This window comes from Aedes albopictus, chromosome 2 (genome assembly GCF_035046485.1).
Source record: "Aedes albopictus strain Foshan chromosome 2, AalbF5, whole genome shotgun sequence".
Lineage (NCBI taxonomy): Eukaryota > Metazoa > Arthropoda > Insecta > Diptera > Culicidae > Aedes > Aedes albopictus.
In genome coordinates this window covers 165467350-165490776 of record NC_085137.1, presented here as the reverse complement: position 1 = coordinate 165490776, position 23427 = coordinate 165467350, and the positions used below count along the sequence as shown (strand labels likewise).

At 39.2% G+C, this 23427-nt stretch overlaps 1 protein-coding gene across 1 annotated transcript in view; it reads right to left on the bottom strand.

The window, feature by feature from the left end:
- LOC109407088 (nicotinate phosphoribosyltransferase) overlaps positions 1 to 23427 on the bottom strand; it is a 45469-nt gene that overhangs the window by 2616 nt on the left and 19426 nt on the right. The window contains exons 4-6 of the mRNA XM_062847848.1: positions 23327 to 23410; positions 23111 to 23238; positions 3 to 76 (exon numbers count right to left, since the gene is read on the bottom strand). Of these exons, the coding sequence (XP_062703832.1) occupies positions 3 to 76; positions 23111 to 23238; positions 23327 to 23410 (286 nt within the window). The remainder of the gene's footprint in view (positions 1 to 2; positions 77 to 23110; positions 23239 to 23326; positions 23411 to 23427) is intronic.

The following is a 23427-nucleotide window of genomic DNA, read 5'->3' as shown; positions in this document are numbered from 1 at the left end:
GCGTGAGCATGAGTTCCCTTCACCGGAATGTTGAAAAGTTTGCCCGCCAACACGTTGGACGTGCCATCGAAGCCGCCTAGGAAAATAGAGTTAGGAAAAAGTAGCCATTAACAAGTTTTGTTTATAACACTTTTGCATTATTTTCATATTATTTAGTTAGAAGCTAATCTAGCTCACAGCTGCCTTTTTATTTGAGTAGGATTTTTATCTAATTCCCGTCTAGCTAAGCACCGACCAATAATGATCAAGTTTATTCTTGCTCCTGGTTCAATGCCTCATAGCCAATTTGTTTTCAATTACTTATTTAAAAATTAGCTTTCATATATGTAATGTAAAAAAAATGTCAAAGAACTACAATTTACTTAAAATAATAAGATTGAATAATTGTCCCTCGAATTCTGTTTCCGTCTAGTCCATGTCTATTTCGGGCACAACTCAAATTCAATTCCCGGTACACCTTCTACTTGACACTATGGTACAAAGGATTGTCAAAATCATGATTTGACCGTAGGATGTTTATTGGAAAAGTTGGTCAAATTCTTCGCATCCAATTTTAATCATGTGCTCTAAATACTTTTGCAGAAAGCTTTTCAATTGAGCTTTAGAATAACATATTTCCATTTTTATTTTTGCCCACCAGATCATAATACGCCATCACAGTGCTACGATGAAATCTTTCTCTGTGGTTTTGAAATACTATGTTTCGTATGCAGAAAATCCAAGCACACATTTGCTTGTATCCTCCCTAGGCGAAGACAACTTGTTGTTTACATTTTAACGATGGGGAAAAAATGATTTATTTTATAAATTGAAAAGCTTTTGCTGTATTCTGCAGCAGTGTAATCCAAGCTTGAAGTTCCACAACGCTTTTGTGGGGTGGTTCAGCAAGTGAATCTGGAGAAGCGGAAATTGAACGGTGATAAAGAACAATTCGGTTGGCTGCTGCTTTGCGTGCCTTCGTCGTACGCAAAACAAAAAAAAATCAACTCGTAACATAAACATTGTTTTGTTTATATCTGAAGAGCCATTGATAAAGGTAAGTTGGAATATCTGTTATTATAGCCTTTTTTTCGTCCGATATGACGGGAATTAGCGCATATGATGATGTAAGATTCTACCCTACACGATATGTTAAAAACATACTAATCCTAATACGGAAGCTGAAAACACCAAAGTTTCGTCTCTCAATCACCTGTTCAAGTTACCCGTTATATAGCGTGTATTCTTCTTCTCCAACCCATCACACAGTTCCTGGCTATCATCTATGTACTTCGGAACGGAAACCATCCCAAACAGACTCTTGAAACCGCAACATAGTTACAGGCGAACACGATACACCCCGTAAAAATAATAGCACCCACCTGGCCATAGCAGTATACTATAGAAACGGCGAACACTGCGGAACGGAAAGCCACTAGAATTATTGATCAATCTTTGCTAAATAGCGAATACGACACGTTCCGCGCCGCAGTGAAAAAGCAAAGGGTATAACAGCGGGGGAAGGGCGCACTTGCTCCTACCGGCAATCAAATGTGAGCTGTTTTGCAATTATTTCTTTTGACTGCGTCTCATATTGCTTGGTCCTATGGTTATTTATTCGATGTTTTACCACAATTTGGTACATTTGCTAAATGACACCGCCGAAAAAAGAACACCTAAATGTGTATGACGTGATTTTTCATGTACAACTCAGCACTTCTGGGTTTATTTCCAGGTTGGGAAAATAAATTAGCAAACAGTGATTCCAAACAATGAATGTCATGGCTTGATTTTCTTCTAATGAATGGGCTCGTCAATCGACATCCTGTTCGGATCAGCATATTTTTATGTGAAGTTTGAAAACCATGAATAATCGGTAATGGACAATAGAGTAGTTTTTCAACAGATCATAAATTGAAATACGTACATAGTGAGCTCTGGCTAGGTAGTTGGAAAGCCAGGCAAAGTCAGGCGTTGCGCAAATTTTCGGTATTATTTTGTTTTATTTTCACATTTTCCGGGTTTCGGTTGGAAACCCAGGTAACCAGCGATGAAGAGATAAATGGATGCCCATAAATGGGTGAGCTCGTTTCATGCTCTTTTATTGCGAATATTTCAAATTGTTCTTTAAATATAACATATAACATAAAGCTGATTGTGGAAACGACCGACGGATTGGCAGAGTTATCCCTCTATGGTTGGCTTTTCGGTCCGGATAAATTATAAGCGGGGTGATACTATTTCATCCGACGTTTCGACCCTTGGTTTGGGCCTTCTTCAGGGAGGTTATAGGGAAACGTAGCGGTATCCCTATAACCTCCCTGAAGAAGGCCCAAACCAAGGGTCGAAACGTCGGATGAAATAGTATCACCCCGCTTATAATTTATCCGGACCGAAAAGCCAACCATAGAGGGATAACTCTATAACATAAAGTGTGGTGTTTATAAAGATAATATTATTGCGATAGTTATAAATGTACATCTGACACGGGTACAGTTCCTCAGTTGCCAGCTTTGTTTAGTGTGCCCAACAGAGCCATTTGATTTTGCTGAGAAACGGTTTGTTACGGCACCGTACATAACATGATTGAAAGTAAAAATGTCGTATCTTTTATCAAAGTGAATCCTGACTTAACAATGCTTTCCCTACTAACAAGCATTTGGTGAAGACGCAGCAAGGCATGGTACACTAATTACGTAACGCAAAAATTGGGCATTTCAGACCCCCTCCCTCCCCCATCTAACGCTTTTTGTATGAAAAACCATTTTTTTGTATGGATCGTAACGCTAAGCTCGACGCCCCCCTCCCCTTATAGCGTTACGTAATTTGCGTACGATGCCCAATGAATGTGGATTTCTCAACTAAGGTTGGTACACTAAAACCTCTTTTCCATGCAGGGTGCCGCAAGGGGTATCAGGGGTTCCAAGCGATCTCTAGATAGATTAAGGGTGTCTCAGTAGGTTTCAGGAGTTTCTTGGAGGCTCCAGGGAATCTTAAGGGATCTCCGGGGCTTTTCAGAGGGTCCCAGGGAGTTTTAAGGGGTTCCAGGGGTATTTCAGGGAGTTACCTGGGAGTCTCAGGAGCGTTTCAAGGCGTCTCAGTGGGGTACCAGGAGGTCTCAGGGGCGTTGTAAACTAGGGTCATCCTTAGCTTCGCTTAGACTGGCTGAACATGTAAATGGTTGCTCCTCCGTGATTTATCCTAACTGGTATGAATTGTTCTGAGATCCAACTGAATAAGGGGCTGGGACACTCCACTTATTCTCAAAGCGTAATTCAAGTAGCTCATGTATTTTGGATTAATACCGGCGCCGGCCAAGTCCTTACAGTCAGATGGAAAGCGAAACGAATGTTAGTGCGATGATTGTTGCTATTAGAGACCGAAAGCACCCTGCGTTCTCACAACCAGCACGGATGGGGTATTTGTTAGTAGGGTAGGATGTGAGATCTTAGGAGTCACCTTTGGTTCGGTTATGCGATGCATTGATAGGGGATATATATTTAGATGATAGATTGTGTGTTGATTACTCTAAAGGTATACTTTATAGATAGACTCTGTGGATTGAACCCAGAACAGATACAGTGTTTTTTTTATTCTTTACCACTTAACCTATTTTACAGCTCTTTTGTCCACTAGGGCACTACGTGAGCGATTCCAATTGGCAGCTGCTCTTATACTTTGTACGGCACCTAAATGTATTCTATTATATTCTTATTCTACTATATCGAACTGGTTTGCCTTTGTGCTGCTTTCACTTTTCTACCTTATGCTTGGTAGAAAGATGAGCACTATGATGAAATGATGTGTGGCTGTTGTTCCTTTTCCAGTCCGATTAGGGGTCGTCCATTATGGGTTACCGTTCGCCGATATCCAATTATCCGGGTCCGTTTGAGCTATGAGAGCTCAGAAGAGGGTCAAGTGCCAGCCGCTCTCAGGGGGAAGAAGAGCAACTGACGAAATGCCGGGGCTGGGATCGAGCCCATGACCATCCGCTTATGAAGCGAACGTGTAGCCACTGCGCCACAGGCCCCGGCTCCATACAGTGTTGTCAGATATGATATTTTTCAATTTTAAAACCTCAAATCTATTTTCTGTAGCTACGCGCATGGCAGCAGCGGACTCCTGCATCCACTTCCCCGAGATTGTCAGTGGAACTGACTTTTCCTTGCAGCACACGTGAATACACGTCCCGCAGAAATACCATTTTTCCACTGTCAAACTCCCCGCGACGACGCAATCTGGGCTGCTGCGGATAACTTGAGCTAGAACTCGATAACCGAAACTGTGAAAAGTGGGGACAATTCTGAACAGGTTTCAGGGGCGTTTTGGAGGTTTCATAGGATTGCAGAGGCGTTATATGGTGTTCAAGGGGGTTTAAGGGATTTCAGAACCATTTCAAGAAGCTTCTGAGGATTTTCGGGGGGTTTGAGAGACGTTATAAAGGCTTTATATTGGCGTTTTTGGGGGTTTCGGAAAGTCTCAGGTGCCAACGGGATCGTCCAAAGAGTTCTGTACGACTTTCAGAGGGTTTCAGAGGCATTAAAAGAGTTTCAGGGACGTTGTCTGGGGTTCCGGAGAGTTCCAGGTGCGTTACTCTCTGAAACACCCAGTGTCATCTTGGATTTCAAAATATCGTAGGATATCGAGTTCCTACATCAGCTCACTGATCCAGGTCCGAAAATGTCCACATGGTATGAGTATTATTGATTTATTACAACTTTATTATATTATTTATTTCTCACTTACGGTGCACAATTGATTGAAGTTTCAGCTACATCAACGCAGTGGAAATCGATATTTGCATCTTCAAAATCGCGAGGCAAATTGTTAAAAAGAGAGGGAAGATAGCAAAAATTACACGTCATCAATAACATATACTCATGATTAGGCCGATGCAAATATTTAATTTGTTTTATGTCACCTCCCCCCCCCCTTCAAAAATCTCGAAATTTTGAAGGGGCGAAAAAAAAAAACATGGCGGCTCATGACTCCATCTTCAACAGAAAAAATGTTTTCAACCAACAATTTCTCAATAGTCGAAAAATATTTTTTTCAATAGTGGATGTAATTTTTAATTTTTCAATAGTTATTTTTCGTTTTTATTTTTTTGTTCCATTTGTTATTTTTTGTCCCCCCCTCGTACCCGATGAGAGGCCTCGGACATAAAAGAAATATAATATTTGCATCGGCCTTATTATGCAAAACTACATGCATTTTGTGTCATTGTTCCAGAGGATCTCTCCAATGATTCAGGATGTCTCAGAAGCGTTCCAGGGATACTCAGGGGCATTTCAAAGGGTCTCAGGGGTCTTTTTGGGAATTTCATGGGTTTTAGGAGCAATTGAAGGCATTAGAGGCGTGGGGGGGGGGGGGGGGGGGGGTGGTATTTCAGGGGGTACCTAGCTCAAGTATTTTTTTAGTCAAATAAACTAAATGAGAATCTTTGAACCATCATAGGTACCTAAATAAATGGTATTAGGTTTTATGGCACTTTTCAAAACCTCTTCAAGACTAACTGGTTCTCAAAATGTTACTTGGAAGAGGTCTCAGGGACGTTTCAGGGGGACTCAGAAAGTTTTAAGAGGTTCCACGATGTTCCAGAGGGTCTATTGCTTGTTTCAGTTTTAGGTATTTCTAAGGGGTTTCAGGGGGCTTTCAGAGGTCTCTAGAGTGTTTCAGTGGGCTCAGTGGCATTCCAGGGGGTTTAGGGGGATCCAAGGAGTATCTATGGTACATCAGGGAGTCTCAGGGGCATTTCATGGCGTCTCAAGGGCATTTCATGGAGTCTGAGGGGCACTAGGTGTTCTCATGGGATTTCAGGGGTTTTCAAAGGGTTGCTGACCAGTTTCAGAGGTTTTGGGGCATTCAAAGAGGGTCTAATGGCGTTCCAGGTGGTCTCATGGGCATTTCAGGGGATTCCAGGGGGTTACATGAGGGTGCATAGACGTCACAGGGGTGTTCAAGGAAATCTAAAGGGATTTCAGCAGGTGTCCTAGGGCTTGACGAACCCGCACCCCTTCTGCAAATCAGTCGTGAAGTTGCCGACTAAGAACTGCGCATGGCCTGTTCTGGTGGAAAGTGTTCACCAAATGGGGTAACCTCAATTTAAGGTGTCGAGCGGCCCGTGCCGAGGAATGCGTAATCGTTAACGAAGCCAGTGGGAAACCTGGACGACCCCACAGTAGTTTGTTTCGCGTTAATGCAGGGCTCTGGCGTAGAGGACCTTTTCTCCTTTGTTACTCGTGGGATGCGTTTTGTTATGCGCATCCGCAGTGGTCGATTGAGCAGTTCACGTAGATGCTGGATGGCTACCGTGCTGACAGGTCGGTCAATGCCTGGGCCGTAGAGTTGGGAAGCCGCTTTATGAACCAGCGGGGTAAGATCCTGCTAGAGGCACTGGGCCTCTAGGAAACTGAATTGGCTCACCATCGAAACAATTGGGCGTGATGGTAAGCTGCCAGGTAGGCAGGACTGTCTTGTTCAACAAAACGTAGGTTGACCCATACGTTGGTACCGAGGAAAGTAACGTTCTTCCTAACTCAGGTCGTTACGGGCCATGTCTGCTCAAGACAGTATCTATACCGTTTCGATCATGCGGGTTTTTCGGAGTGCCCAATGTGCAGTTTTTGGAGAAACTGCAGAACATGTTTTGCTCGTGTACCCAGGGTTTCGTACAGTAGTGATTTACGGTTCCGGGTCATTTGGCCGAACGCCATTTGGCCGAACGCCATTTGGCCGAATGCCGTATGGCCGAGCGCTTTTTGGCCGAAAGGGTCGTTTGGCCGAATGCCGTTTGGCCGAAGAATGAATAATGAACTTAATTGACCATGTCACTCTTCCCTACCTCAGTATGACCCGAAAGAACAGCCAATGATTCAAAGAAGGAAAAATCTTTGATAAAATAATGACAGTTTCAACGCCAACTGATTCCTGAATATCAGAAAGAATAGCCTATGATTAAAAGAAGGAAATATTTCTGATGATCATATTGACAGTTAGAATGTCAAAAGCTTCCTCTGAATTCTATTGATCATGATTCGGCCAAACGCCATTCGGAAAAACGACCCATTCGGCCAAATGGCGTTCGGTCAAACGACATTCGGCCGACCGGCATTCGGCCAAATGGCCGGACACCGTGATTGACCACATGTTAGCCACATATGGTAGAGATACGATAATCTTGTAGAGAGGATGTATTAGAGATGTTATATATGTACATTGTAAGGATGTTACGCAAAGTAGTAGAAAAAAGTTGAAGGTCTAAAATCAATGAAGAATTTTAGAAAAAAATGGATAAACAATTAGTTGAAGAAAAATCACATACCTAGTAGTCAAGTACTGTAACTTGGTACGAAAAAGTTTATGATGGATGATGGGTGATTTGCTGCACAACTTGGATCAGTACGTGACACGCTGATGTTTGCGTAATATGAAGAGGTAGAAGACGAAGCTCACTTACGTGGTCGTCTTACTTAGAAACAGGAAATGATTTAAATTAATAGGGGAGAGTGAAGTTGAAATAGCATACTCTTGATTCATACAGTAGTGTATTCACGGCCGCCGACCTGGTAGGTAAAGATCTACCTTATACAGTTCAGTAGTACCCATGAAACCAGCGTTTATGGAAGAGACAGGCTTTAGCAGAGTACACCTAGAGAGTGTGAGGTAACGTTTCCTTCCGACAATAGAGCGTGTTTTGATGAGTTGAAGCATGCACTACTGCTGCATGATGCGCAAAAGTGCACCTCGCATAACAAGTGGAAAGTTTTCAATCTAAACTTTCTATGATATATGTAAATTACTTTTTAGTTGGATTGATGCAGGTTCGTGTTTCGTGATAAATCGTCAGAGCTGTACCAAATGAAGTGCTTGGAATGGGGGACCTACGTAGGTACTGGATGGCAGCACTTTCCATAAATTTCTGCAATTTGGGGCACACGAACCAAGAGGGTCATAAGTTTTCTCCGGAATATAACAGCTATCGAATTGTTGTTCGAAATACCTATAAACAGTGTCTGTCATTGGCATTGACTTACACCGCCAGCAAGTCTATAAATTCAAAATCAAACAATCCAGGTTTGCGGTACCAAACATCGCATGGAAACCAATGAACATGCTCGCTCACATAGTAGTGCTGAAACAAACAACTGCACTGCACACTGTCAAGGTGCTTCCGAATGTCGATTATTGTGTATTTACAGTTCTTTTTTTTCTACTAACGACTGCATACATTGATGCAAATAAACTGCACCTTGGATTGCACCAATTTTCGGTGAGGGTGCCGGTCCGTCGTCAAGGATTCAACAAAACGATTGCCAAGGTTAGGATCGAAATCTATGACAGTTTTGACGGGCATGGAATAGGTGTAGTGGTTCCTGCATGATTCGCTGCTTCCGCAGCGTAGGTGGTGGCTGTTACAATGCGCATAGTGGGCAAATATTAAAAGGAACTTAAACACAATAAGTTCATTCACTGGAATCATTTATGCACGTCTCTTGGGATGTTCAGAAGATTTGGTTGTGAAGATTTTGATGGAATCCATGGAAGATCAATGTCAAAAAACAATTCAGTAGAAAAAAGTTAAATGAACTGTGGAGGACATTTTGTCCTTAAAAAAACATAAAAAAACTATAAAAAATAAACAAATCGAAGAAGTTTTAAAGTGCTAATTATTGGACAAACTTTCGAAAAACATTGACGTAATCATTAGAGTAATCTCTTCATACATCTCATTCTCCGTAACCAATACTTCAAATGAGCTGAAATTTTTACTGTAACTCGGTAACATCTCATATTTCAAATGTAAGTTGGAAAATAATATTGAACGTATTTTTTTCTTGTTGAAAAGATACAAAACTTCCTTAGGGTAATTCGCCAACTGTTGAACGATTCGAACTGAAATATTTATTTTCATTTGTTTTTCCGTGCATTATTCCACTGATGTTGAAAAATATTCTGAGATCGTCTAGACTAGATCCACTCATTTCTTAAAGTTTCCATTGAATATGAATTTCCTCAAATTCCATTTTCTAAGAGAAAATAGAACATGTGAGGCGCCCAGAATCAAAGGGGTGTAAGTGACCATTTTGTCAATTTTGAGTTGAGCATATCATAAAATTCTTCAGATTCCAAGCTTTCAGGAACTTTTTTAACCCTCTAATACCCAATCCCGCCTTTAGACGGGGTACAGTTTGAGCATTTTTGTAATTTTTGTTTCGTGGGCAATCAATTTTTTTATATTTTTGGCTGATATTTAAGACTGTTCTGTATATCTCAAAATAGTTTTTGGTGTATTTTCAAGCGTATTTACATTTTTTTAAATCATTGAAAAAATTATGTTTTAGTCACCTTTTCGAAGTCATTGTTTATTTTGTATTGAATCGCCACAATTAACATGTTTGAAATTTTTCCCAAATCATTCTATCTTAGTTTAATAGTTCAAGGGAAACGGTGCTATTTTCGGTGCTATTTTGAGATGTTTAAAAGTTTTTCCTGGAATTTGTACTAGAGTTCTCACGAATTCTGCAAGACTCTTCCACGGGGTCTCTGCAGGAGTACCTTCAAGGATGTAAACAACTACGAGGAAAAGGTTGGAAAAAGCTCTGAAAGATACCGTGGAAAGAACTTCGTCAGAAATATCATTAAAAGCTGCTGCAGGCATTAAAAACTCTGAGAGAAATCTTTAGGAAATGTCCCAACTGAAATATTCACCTATAAAAAGCTAGGGATAAACTCATGAAGAAAGCTCACGAAAATTCCTTGAAGAAACTACTTGAGAAGCTTCGGAAGAATTGCTGGGAAGAACTTCTGAAGAAAATTCGTGAAAACCCCTAAGAAACTCATGCAGAAATTCTGGGAGAGATCTCGTGGGAACGTCAGATGAAATCGTGAAAATCCCGAGAGAAACTGTAGGAGAAATTCTGCGACAATATATGAGATGAATCCTGATACTGCCGTAATTCTACAAAGTGACGTAAGCGACATTGATAGTTTTTGCCCATTTTTGGTTATATTGCATAAAACTCTTGCTCATCCTCTAAGTTTCCTTCCATAGATGATAGAATACGACTAGATTTTGCATTCTAATACAGCAGGCATACCACAGTGTTATTTTTACACCAGATATTATATATAATGTACCAAGAAATATCGACATTTTGAATGGCGCTTACGTCACTTTGCAGAATTACGGCAGGATAGATCATACCTCGATAGATCAAAAGTTTAGTCTTTATGTCCCGAAAAGAGAGAAAATAATCTGGTAAAATCTCTTGCGGACCCTGGAAGAAATCGACAACTGCTTCGGACAAAACGCAGGAGAAACCTCGGGGAAAAATCCACGAAGAACTCTGGAAGCAATAACGGGAAAACCTCCAGGAGAAATAGGTAGGAACTCAGTAATCTTGGAACATTCTCAAGGGAAAATCTCGGTCAGAATTGTTTGAATTTTCGAAACATGCCGGTAGAAATCCGTGAAAATCCTGGAATGCCAAGAGGTTTTTCTCGGAAAATTCCAGAATCAAACCCTGACGGAATTTCTGGAAGTTTCTTGTTGAGGAATTTCTAGATGGATTTTTATGTTCAGGTTTATCCGCGTCCTCATGGAATTTGCAGCATCTTATCGGAATCGTCTGCTTGTCGGAAATATCTGCTAGATCTAGGAGCCTTCCTCTTGTTCCTTAGCATGGTTATCCAGATTCCTTCTTGATTTAACTTGCTTTTCGAATAACCATTCGAAGGAATCTTCAAACTACTTCATGGAACCACAAGCTTCCAGTAAGAACCATCAGTACTACGGAAAAAATATTGTGACAGTTCTATTACTGCGGGGTCAACGGGCAGCGTAGCTCTATGCCGAGTAGTATTGCCAGAATCTGGGGTCTTGTCGGAAAAAATACAAACCTGTAGTATAAGTTAATGTTCTAAAGAAGTAAACATTACATAATCGATAACTTTTCTATTCATATCAACAATATGTAAAAAAGTGAATTCTGTGAACTTTACTTGTGAGTAGATTTACAAATAGTTCGCTGCTTTTTTATCCTCACGACCTAATGTTTTATTTTATATCGATGCAAAATTTCCCTGACTGTGGGAGTTCAATAATTTCCGTAGGATTATAAACAGCCATATCTCCAGGATGTTGAGGATCTTCCATGGAGTTTCTACTAGTTTTTAAGAATTCCTCCAGGTATTCTTTAAAATATACCTCATGCAAATCCTTCCCTCTACCCGGAAAGATTCTCTTTAAAGATTTTGCTGAAAATCCTTTGAGGACTCCGCTTCAAAATCCTCCGAAGATTCCTACCGGATTATTTTCAAAAATTCTCCCTGGACTTCCTTCTAGGGTTCCCCTGGAGGATTCTTGGAATTCATTCGGAAATTTCTCTGGAATTTCTTCGGAGATGCCTCCTAGAATTCCTTCGATAATTTCTTCTGTAATTATTTTAGGGATTCCTCTTGAAATTCCTTCGGGGATTCTTTCTAGGTTTTTTTCGGTGTTTCCTTCTAGAATCTCTCCTAAAATTCCTTCGGGGATTCGTCCTGATATTCCGACGCGGATCCTTTCTTGGATTCTTTAGTGGTTTCCTTCTGGAATTCCTCCGGAGATTCCTCATGGACTTTTAGGGATTCCTCTTAGAATTCCTTTGGATATTCCTCCTAGAATTCATTTTCTTTCTCCTAGAATTTCCCCTGGAATTCCTTCGGGATTCGTCCTGGAATTCCTTCGGGGTTTTCTCCTAGACTTCATGGATTCCTCCTGAAATGCTATCGGGGATTTTCTTTTGATATTCTGTTGTGGATTTCTCCTAAACTCCCTTCGGAGTTTCTTCCTGGAATTTCTTTGATGATTTTTCTTAGAATTCCTTCTGAGATTCCTACTGGATTTCCTTCAGGTATTCGTGATGGAATTACTTCGGTGATTTCTCCTAGAATTCCATCGGTGATTCCTCCTATAGTTCCTTCGGGGATTGCTCCTGGAATTGCTCTTCGGAGATTCCTCCCAGAATCCCTTAAGGGGTCCCCCCTGGGGTACCTACAGAGATTTCTTCGGGGATTTCTCTTGGAATTCCTTCAGGAAATTCTCCCGGAATTATTTTGGGTTTTCCTACTGGACTTCCTTCGGTGATTCCTTCTGAAATTTATTCGGGGATGTCTCTCGATATTCCGTCGGGGATTTCTCCTGATATTTCTACGGGAATTTCTTCGGCTGTTCCTCCTCGATTTTCTTCAGAGTTTCCTCTTGGAATTCCTTTGGTGATTTCTCTTCGAATTTCTTCGGAGATTCTTCCTCGAATTTCTTCCGGGAACCCTCATGGAATTCCTACGGGAGTTCTTCATGGAATTCCTCCGGGGATTCCTCCTAGAACTTCTTCGGGGTTTCCTTCTGGAATTTATTCAGTGATTCCTCCTAGAATTACTCCTTCGGTAATTTCTTATGGAATTCTCTCGGGACTCCTTTTGGAATTTCTTCGGTGATTCTTCCTAGAAATTCCTCAGGAATTTCTCCTGGATTATTGCTGGATTATTGCAGGGAACTCCTTTGGGATTCATGCTGGAATTATTTCAGGAGTTCGTCATGGAATTCCTTCAAGGATTCTTCTTGGATATTTTTCGATTGTTCCTTCTAGAAATCCTCGGATGATATCTTCTCGAATCCTTTCGAAAATTATTTCTGGAATTCCTTTGGGGGTTCGTGAATTCCTTATCTATTTTTTCGAGGATTCCTCATGATATTCCGTCGTGGATTTCTCCTGGAACTCCTTTGGTGATTTCTCTTTGAATTTTCTCGGAGGTTCCTCCTGAAACTCCTTCAGAAATGCTTCATGGAATTCGCCTCCTAGAATCCCTTTCGGTATTGCCTCCTGGAATTCCTCCTAGAGTTCTTCCTAGAGTTCCTTCGGAGATACATTGTTGCAATTCTCCGGGGATTCCTCCTGGACTTCCTATGGGAGTTTCTCTTGAAATTCCTTCTGGGTTTCATCTTGAAAAATCTTTGAGGATTCCACTTGGAATTCCTCCAGGAATTCCTTCGAAGATTCTTCCTAGAATTCTTTCGGGGATTTCTCCAGGAATTCCTTCGGAGATTCTTTCTGGACTTTCTTCGAGGATTCCTCCTAAAATTCCTTCGGGATTTCCTCTTGGAATTTCTTTGGTAAATCCTCAAAAATTTCATTGAAGAGTCCTCCTAAAATTCCTGCTGGAATTTTTTCGGCAATTTCTCCTGGAATTCCTTCAGAGATCCCTCCTGGGTATTTTTTGTTGATTCCTCCCTTTGGGGATTTTTTTTTCAAATGCCCTTGGAAATTGCCACTAGAACTCTTTTGTGAATTCGTGCTGGAAATTCTGTGCTTTAATTTCTTTGGGATTCCTCCTGGATATTTTTCGTTGATTCGCCTTGAGATCCTTGAAGGATTCGTTCTCGAATTCCTTGAGAAATTCTCGCTGGAATTCCTTCGGGGATCCCTCCTGGAGTTTCCTGGGGATTCCTGCTGTAGTTACTTTGGGTTGCCTGCTTAAATTCATTTGGGAAATCCTTCTGGAATTTCCTTGGGGATTCTTCCTGGATTTCTTTCTGAAATTCCTCGACATTTCCAATCAGGGATTTCTTCAGAAGCTTCTGCAGGGATCTCTCTAAGAGAGATTATTGAGCCACTAGAGATTCCTGCAGAAATTCCTTCAGGGTTTCATACAGCAGTTTCTGCAGAGATTAGTTCGGAATTTTCTTCGTGGATTCGGGGATTCTTCCTCCGGGAATTTCTTTAAGGCTCCTCCTGGAATTCCTTTTGAAACCATTCGGAAATTTCTTAGCGTAAATTGTACGGCCTTATTATCAAATTTGATAGCTTCTGAAGGTTCTAAGAAAACAAAACGAAATCTGTAGCAAAATCGATATGTTCATTTGTAATGGAGTAATTCGACATGCACTACAGACTACACTAAGGATACGGGTAATGTCACAATAGGTCAAATCATGGGTCGCAGTGACGGTCCCGAAAAAGCTATTCGTTCAAACGTAATAGCGTCAAAAATGGCCATGAAAATGCTCAGACTACAAATTCTAGAGCGTAATGACAGATTCTTTGCTATACCAATGTTTACATTATGGTCAAATTTTGGACACGCCGATTCACGCCGCCGCCGCCGAAAGCTGCTACCGGCGTGACGCCAATGACGCCGCCGTCGCCGGCCAAAAATTACCCTCACGCCGCCGAGCAAAATAAAGTCGGCGCACAGGTCTAATCCAACCCACCATGAAGCTAAAATATACGGTTTTCATGTGTAATGACCTATCAAGTGCACTAAAATCAGCATTTATCTCATTTGATTCAAACATATAATACAAGTCGTGGGAGACAAATATCCAGTACATCAGCAATACCTGAAGCATATTTTTTTATATTATATGGTTAAAGCCTCCAAATCTACACTCGTCACAAAGCATCGGCTACACGTCAAACTCACTATAATGCGTTTTGGTAGTCATAGAAGATCAGTTGATTCACGTGATACTTGAATACATCTTAGAAGCTTCCCGGATCATCCGAACTATTCCAAAAATGAGAAAATATGGTTTGCATGAACTCCTGGAGAAATCTTTGGAGGAGTCCCGACGAATACTCGGGGAACTCCCGGAGAAATTCCCGAGGAATTGTTGAAGGAATTCTCGAAGAACTCCTGCAGGATTTTTCAAAAGATTTTGGAAGTAATTCTCGAGGAACTCCTGGAGCAATTCCAGAACAGCTCCTGAAGGAATATTCAAGAAACAGCCGTGACATTTGTGAAGGATTTCACGGGATGTCCTAGAGGCATTTCTTAGGAACTCGTAGAGGTATTCTCGGAGAACATCACGATGAATTTCTGAAGGACTTGTGGAGGAATTTTTGTGTAATTTTCGACACTTCAAAATACTATAAACACCATTTTTATGTCAGATGCACAACTAACGCAACGATATACTCAAAATATTATGAGATAAAACAGAAATAATCGTGAAAGAATTACATCGATAAAGTAGAGATATACAAGAGTAGAGCTTATAGAGCTTGAAGGTCTTAATGCCAGAATAGTATGGATGACCTAGATCACCAAGTGAATGTGGTTAAGTAAGAATAGGTTAGAGTACCGTTATATAAGCGAGCATTCCCTACAATAAAAATATTCTAGGATTTACAGATACTGACACTCATACTTGAAAATATATTGGGTCCATTTGTATACCAGTGGACTCCCAAATAGCAACACATAGACATACTCGTATTATTATGATATTATGACGATGGACAGAAGAGAAACGAGAGTAGAGCCCGTAGACCTTGAAGACCCTAGTTCCAGAATAGTTTGGAAAGCCTGGAAACTTCGAAGTGTATTGGAGGCCATTTGTATTTCACGGAATGTCCAACTACCACAATATTAAGTTGCTTGTAGCATTGCACACTGGGCCACGAGCGGGATCTAGCAAGTAAAAACCTCTAGCGTTTTGGGAGTGCATTTTTTTGAGTTGGTGTCTTCGGAGACTTGTATTTATTTTACCTGTACTTTTATGTGGTGAAGAAAATTAGTTGGTTATTTTGCCGCATAGGTGGCGCTGCGATACTAACTTTTTTGTTTTACGTCCTAGAGGTTTCCCGTCTTTTGCAAAGTTGTAGAGCGTGCAAAAATAAGTGAAGTCGCCGAAGACACCAAAGTTGTGTAACTTCAAATAACAAAGTTATACTAAAAATAGTAAAATTTACGTGAAAATCATGTTTTCATGACTATTTTGAATATTAATTGCAAATTTATCAATTTTAACACTTCCCACGTGTTAATCAAAGTAGCCTGCGTCGGATGATACCAACTTTACAATTTTTCGGGACATTTAAAATGGTTTTTTGGGTAAAATCTAGGGCAAAATAGTAAAAATTACTATGATTTTTACTAGCAGTTTTTTCAAAAAGTTGCAAATTTCCGCAAAATTTGTTGCTTGCTTGAAAATATATCACTCAAGATCTATTGAATCTGAAAGTTTGCCGGAGGTGTAATTTGGTGTTTTTGAGATATCTTGTTTTTAAATATTGATGTTTTTACACCTAAATTATTTTGAAAGAGAAGCAATTCTTTATTCTGAAGTTGTCCTGCGAAGATCCTCACGGATCACTTTTGCATTAAAAGTTTTACCCAACGCCTTAATTACTTAAAATTGACGTTTTGTGTTTAATTGTCTTGCGCATCATTATTGTATTAAATCAACAGTGTACATATATTTACATATTGGTCTATTGAAAGAATAAGAATATAATGCTTTTTGATCCTGTGTGAGCGACTTACGTTAGTGCAAAGTTCCGGTAACCAACCCGTGGAATCAATAATGATTTTCAGTTAACTCAATGTTCATATGTTTAGATGGATATTCATGAAATTATGAAAATAAAACTTAGATCATCAATGCCGTGTCATTATTTGGCAGAGTGACTTAGTTAGTAAAGCACTATAAGAGTCGTAAATTCAAATCTCATCTTGAGCTGAGGATTTTTTTTTTATAATTTAATTAATAATTTATTATGTACGTTGAGTTAGCTGAAATCATAATTGACCACACGGATTGATATGACGAAACTTTGCACTTGCGTGAGTCGCTCACACAGGGCCAATTACCATTATAATTTCTTTCTTTCAATAGACCAATAAATATATGAGCACTGTTGATTCAATAAATTGATGCACAAAACAATTGAACACAAAACGTATATTTTAAGTAATCAGGGCGTAGGGTAAACATACTGTAATATCTGCCGAATTAGCGGCAGCAACGATAAACGTTGAGCGAAAGGGAGAAGAGGATTAAATCAAAAGGCATATTGCTTAGTCAGCTGTTGCAAATCAACTGCTTTATATATTTATTCAGATCAACTACATTCTTGTATTATTGCCTATCAGTACACCTTTACTCTCATGGGTATCCCACATGGAACTCATGGAGCACGTTCACAAAGCTGACACTACACATACGACTCTTAATTTAAAAGTGATCCGTGAGTATCTACTGGAAGGACAACTCCGGAATAAAGAGTTACTTCTCTTTCAAAATAATTTAGGTATAAACATATCAATATTTAAAAACAAGATATCTTAAAAACACCAAATCATACCTCCGGTAAACTTTCAGATTTAATAGATCTTGAGTGGTATATTTTCAAGCAAGCAACAAATTTTGCGGAAATTTGCCACTTTTTGAAAAAAACTGCTAGTAAAAATCATAGTAATTTTTACTATTTTGCCCTAGATTTTACCCAAAAAACCATTTTAAATGTCCCGAAAAATTATAAAGTTGGTATCATCCGACGCAGGCTACTTTGATTAACACGTGGGAAGTGTTAAAATTGATAAATTTGCAATTAATATTCAAAATAGTCATGAAAACATGATTTTCACGTAAATTTTACTATTTTTAGTATAACTTTGTTATTTGAAGTCACAGAACTTTGGTGTCTTTGGCGACTTCACTTATTTTTGCACGCTCTACAACTTTGCAGAAGACGGGAAACCTCTAGGACGTAAAACAAAAAAGTTAGTATCGCAGCGCCACCTATGCGGCAAAATAACCAACTAATTTTCTTCACCACATAAAAGTACAGGTAAAATAAATACAAGTCTCCGAAGACACCAACTCGAAAAAATGCACTCCCAAAACGCTAGAGGTTTTTACTTGCTAGATCCCGCTCGTGGCCCAGTGTGCATTGGGAGGTCTAATGAACATCAACGTGACCAAATTTCTTGAACAGAGTGAACACAAATGATGGTTTAGAATGTTGGATTTATGACACACATTTCGGAGTACTTCGGAGGCCTTAGAATAGCTCTGAGATCAAAGCTTCAATTGACTATGATGGGTAAATACATTGCATGTCAAGGATCAGTGAAAACTATTGATGATTAGCAAAACGATGAAATTAGAGAAAAACATGTACAATTTACAAAAAAAAAAGCTTTACGGTTACCAGTAAAAGGGGGTGAGGTACCATTTATTAGCACAAATATTCCCCTTGACTATAAAAATGACTCCAGGCTAAAACAAAGAAGATATTGCTTTATACCAAAAAAAAATCGTCCCGGTTGCTTACGGGTTAACCATAAAAATACGTTGATTGTTTTATTATAACATAAGAATAACATAAAAATGTTAGTTCTTTCTTTGAAAGGGAGTAAGGCTGCACTGCCGTTATAAGCATAGTTGTCCCATGTTATTTTTTTTTTGACGATTTTGACTTTTTTTCACCAGGCACTCTATTTATACGTATATTTTCATATAACATCAAAAAATAACATACTTTGTTCGAAGACTCATTGAAAAGCATGTAAAGTCAAATTGTCCCACTGTTGAATTTCTACGCATGTCTGTCCCACAACTGAAATTCTAACAGTCTCACTATAAAATTTCTACGTAAAACCGATACATTTAGCATTTTTAGTAACTTACTTCACTTATTAGCATGACTATTTCAATACTGTATGATATAAACTCTTATTTTATGTTGACATTCCAGCTGGAGAACGAAACTTGTTTTCCAGTTAAACAAAAACAGTTATTTCTTCGCAACTTGCAGTTTCAATCTAAATTCAAATATTGCTGCAATGCGCGTTGAGCTCATAAACCAAACATAAACATTTTAACTTAATTAAGAGGCTCAAATGTCGTGAAGCATAACGAAGCCGATCCAATATAATGACAAAGAGGTTGCTGAATTGAATGACTGGTATATGTGAGAATTTTCAGAATTTAAACAAGCTTGAAAAATTGTTGATAAGTGAGTTGATGAGTTTCACTTTTTTATTTCAATATGTTATCCCAATAATTTGTTTGAATTAGTTTGTCGGTAAGTGAGTGGCTTAGTTATCGAATATTTAGAAAATAGAAAGAACACTTTTGGGTTAAACCCAAATCGAAGACGAACTGCTGGAGGGACTGAACAAGCAATCAATATATCAATTAATGAGAGATCAACCGAGTAAGTGAATTGAAGAGTAAGTGAGTGACTTGGTGAGCGAGAATTTGTTAGTGTGTGGGTTGATGAGTAAATGAGTAAGATAATAAATGAGTGATTTGATAAGTGAGTTGGTTTATTAATGGGTTGATGGGTAAATGAGTGACTGTTTTGAATGAATGTGTTAATGAGTTATTGAGTAACTTGATAAACAAATGACCTAGACGCCCAGAGACTTGATCAGTAAGTGAATTCTTGGGTAAACTTGTGTCGTAGATAAGCGGCTTTCTGTGTATATGTAAAAGAAATAATAGAGACCAAAAGCATTATACTCTTATTATTGTATTTGTATTAAAAGTGAACATAGTACCGTAACTGCTTGTTTTCGAATAGGATGAATATAGAACCGTACCATTACCAACGGCATTCTGACCCTTCATATTCAAATAAAGATACATGAAGCATGAAGCCTCTAATGGCAAATCACTCTCAATCTTTGCTGGGGTTCCTATTCATATGACCCATACAAGCAGAGGAAGGCATGGTGCAGATTGTTTTGAAAACTTAAGCTGTTGAATATCTAAACATATTTTATTTCAATGATATGTACGTATTTCTTGGCATTTAAAATTAATACAAAAGCTTAATCGATTGTATGCTTTGTTGGTCATTAGGCAAAATAGGCCATTACGCCGAAAAGAACGTTGGGGCCGAATAATTCAGGTATAGAACAAGGTAATTTCGCCAAGACCCGGCCAAAATACCATTTCGGACTGAAGACCTGTTCGGCTTGAAGACCTTTTCGGCCTAAAGACCTTTTCGGCCTAAAGACCTTTTCGGCCTAAAGACCTTTTCGGCATAAAAACATTTTCGGCTTAAAGACCTTTTCAGCCTAAAGACCTTTTAGGCCTAAAGACTTTTTCGACCAAAAGGCCTTTTCGGCCTAAAGACCTCTTCGACCTAAAGAGCTTTTCGGCCTAAAGACCTTTTCGACTTCATGACCTATTCGGCCTAATGACCAAATCGGTTTAATGACGGTTTTGGCATAATGACTTATTCGGCCATATACAGTCAGGTTTTATTTACGCGGGGGATACGTACCGCGTAAAAAAAAAACTCAGTTCAAAATCCAAAAAACCGCGTAAAAAAAGTCTCACCATTTCTCGACGAATCATGCAAAAATAAGACGATGAAATTTTTTTTTGTATGGAGTTTTCATTTACGCGGCCGCGTAAAAAAAAACCTGACTGTAAATACTTTGATGTAACAATATTTTGCGGTCACACGACGTTTTTTTTTCGACCAAACGATATACATATCGGCCTGGCGACCTTTTCGACCTAACAACATTTTCGGCCCAATCACCTTTCCAACCTTATAAGGTTTTTGGCCTAACGTTCTAATCGCTTATTTTGATAATTCTGTATATATGTCGACGTAGACTGCGATGGAAGAGCTTTTTAAGTAAAAAAAATGAATCCATTTACGTAATGAATACATTTAAATATCCTCGATTTATTTCTTTAATCGAGATTGGAGTGTACGATACCCAGTGGCCCAATGAAGAATTTTTCGTTTAATGGAAAGTTTCCTCAGACTGGAGTGAGAATCGAAGTCACACTACATGGATATCAATACGGTTAAATGGCTGGCGCTGCTAACCGCACGGCCACGAAACTCATACTTTATAATTCACTAACTCTCTTACTAATGCACTCACTCCTACGGAACAGATCTCACATACTCATAAACCAACAAACTCACTTACTCACTATGTCACTCACTGACCCACTAACTCATTTACTTACTATCACACACTCTCACCAATTTAACAATTCTTTTACCAACAAATTAAAATTAACGGGGCAACTCCCTGTAAGCTGTAACTTTCCTATTTCGTAACTGACTCACTCATCAACTCACTTAATCTTGGAGCACCTCACATTCATCCTATTATCAATTCACTAATCAACTTCTTATTCACCAACTCACTCACCTAGTTCCTACTTACTCGATTATTAAGAAAGTGTTAAAATGTGATGTCACTCTTATGTTGTCTTTCGGCTCCGTTTTGCCTCTAGACATTTGAGCCTTATGCATGAGAGTCTTATAACGTTGTAAGAGAAGCTAACACTGTTTATTATTAAAAAATATAACAAAAAAGTACAAAACGAACCACATCGAACGTGAAAAAAGGCGACTAATTATCGTGGGACTGATATGAGTAGAAACTTCGCCAACCGGACCACATTTCTAGGCATAACAGTCCCACTAATCATTTTTTTTTTTGCTAAAAACACTATATTTTCAAAAATATTTGATAGGAAATACTTCAGGCATGAAAATATAAGCGATTTCTATCGATAAATCCGATTAGTTGCACCATTTGGCCAAAAAACATGAAAAACCTGTTTGAAACTTCAATCGCGATTTTCTCAGTTTCAAGTTTTTCAACATGGGACAACTATGCGTAGAACGGCAGTGTAGGTCCCGATATTAAGTAGCCTTGGAAAATGGTCTCGTGAACAAAGAAAAAAAACTGAACCACAGCGATTCATGTTATTCTATGCGCGTTTCAACAACATTTATTTCGGGGTTTCGTTCGGAGGTTCATTTGAAAGAATGTCTGCAAATCCAAAGCATAATATTACATGCAGTACATATATGTATATGTGTGCTCTGTTTTTAAAAATGATTTCCAATTTTCACTGATCTCATCATCAGCATGGTTTGGATGATCTGCGTCAGCTCTAACACACAAGAGATATTATTGAATTGATCTAATATGTCTAATGCAATACTCTACAGTCTACACTAAGTTTGAAGTGTCGCTTTTTGCGATTTTCACCTTTCTTTCTTTATTTGCACAGAGCTCCGCCGTAAGCTGAGGAGAGTTCTTCGTGCCAGTGTTGATACTGTTTTTTTTTCTGAAAATCTCTCCAGTTGTAATGCTTTTAAAATAGTGAAAAAAGATGCCATTAGACTGTTTTTCGTTATGCCAAGTATTTGCCATTGAAGTCCGACATTTATCCAAGGTTGCTTTAATTTACGTTATGTAGGCCATTTGTCGAACTTGTTTGGCCAAATATTTATCACGTCTAATGGGATCTTGACTTGAAAATAAAAAGTGATTGGCTATCAGGCCTGAAATTTACCCCAAGAATAATCATGGATATCCTCCAGAAATGTGTTACACTAGACCACTAGAGGTTCCTGTAAGGAGTTTCAGGATTTTACAGATATTATCTGCCAAATTCCACTGAAGAAATTAGACTAAGTGCGTATGTATACAGTTCTTCTTTTCCAATTTCCGTGCTTTTCTGCCCACTGTGCAATGCCATATACGTTCTAGAATTTGATCGGCACGCTGCCTGCTGCCTTTGTGGAGGTAGCTTCCCGAGCAAAGTCTGATAGCAAATTGAAAACTAATTTTGATGTTGTGATATTGCAAATTTTGATAACTCAGGTTGTTGTCGTTTTGGTCGTTTTAACGGTTAAAACATCAAAAATGAGAGCAGAAAAATGTCCCTGTGACAGCAAATTGAAAACCATTCCTGCTATCGATGATAGCAAATTGATAACTGTTTTTGTTATCAGTGCAAGAAAAATGAAAAATCGTTGAATGTACAGTTTTTCGCTGGATATCAAATCCTAAATGCAATAATACAATTGCATTAATGACATATCCCTAGAATTACTTCACATAGTTTACTAAAAGATTTAAAAACTATTGTAACACTAAATATTTACATTAATTCAAAATGACAGCAAACCGAAAGCAAAATTTGAAATCAAATTAAGTAAAGATAAAATGTTATCAAAATGTGATATCAATTTGTTGCTGAATACAAATCATGTTTTCGATTTGCTGTAATTTTGTTGTTGGACTTTGCTCGGGTTTCTCAGGAAACTTCTCCGGTAGATTTGACGAGTCAGCTCGGCAGCAGCAGCAGCGGTTTGATTGGTATCGCGTTTTTTTCCGCACTTGGATCCCATGCGGGTGCCACAACACAAATAAATCGATAGACATTTTTCACTAGGTATTCGGACGATTGACACGCGGAACCAAACGTGCCTCCACGCTGATTTCGACAATGTTTTGTTACCCGATGTTGCCCCCGCCCTCCTCAAATGGTGATATGTTCTGGCTTTGAGGAATGACTTACCTATGTAGGCGTACTTGGATGCGGAAAGGCCTCCATCGGGTCCTTGAGCTCGTCGGAGGCCAAACTCGAGCAGGTTGATATGCCGCCCGGCCACCATCCGGTATCGAGCCGCGTTGGTGGCCATCAAGCTGTTTTAGAGGTTACACGGGAAGAAACGAAACGGTGAACTTGAGAATTATTTGCCGATCAATTTCCAAGTCAGTTCAGGAGACGTACCTCGCGTAATTCACTAAGGTCAGCAGGGTTGTCTCCAGTAATTGCACAATAATCAGTGGACCAGCCACTTTGATGAGCGGGACTCTGTCGGGATAATTATA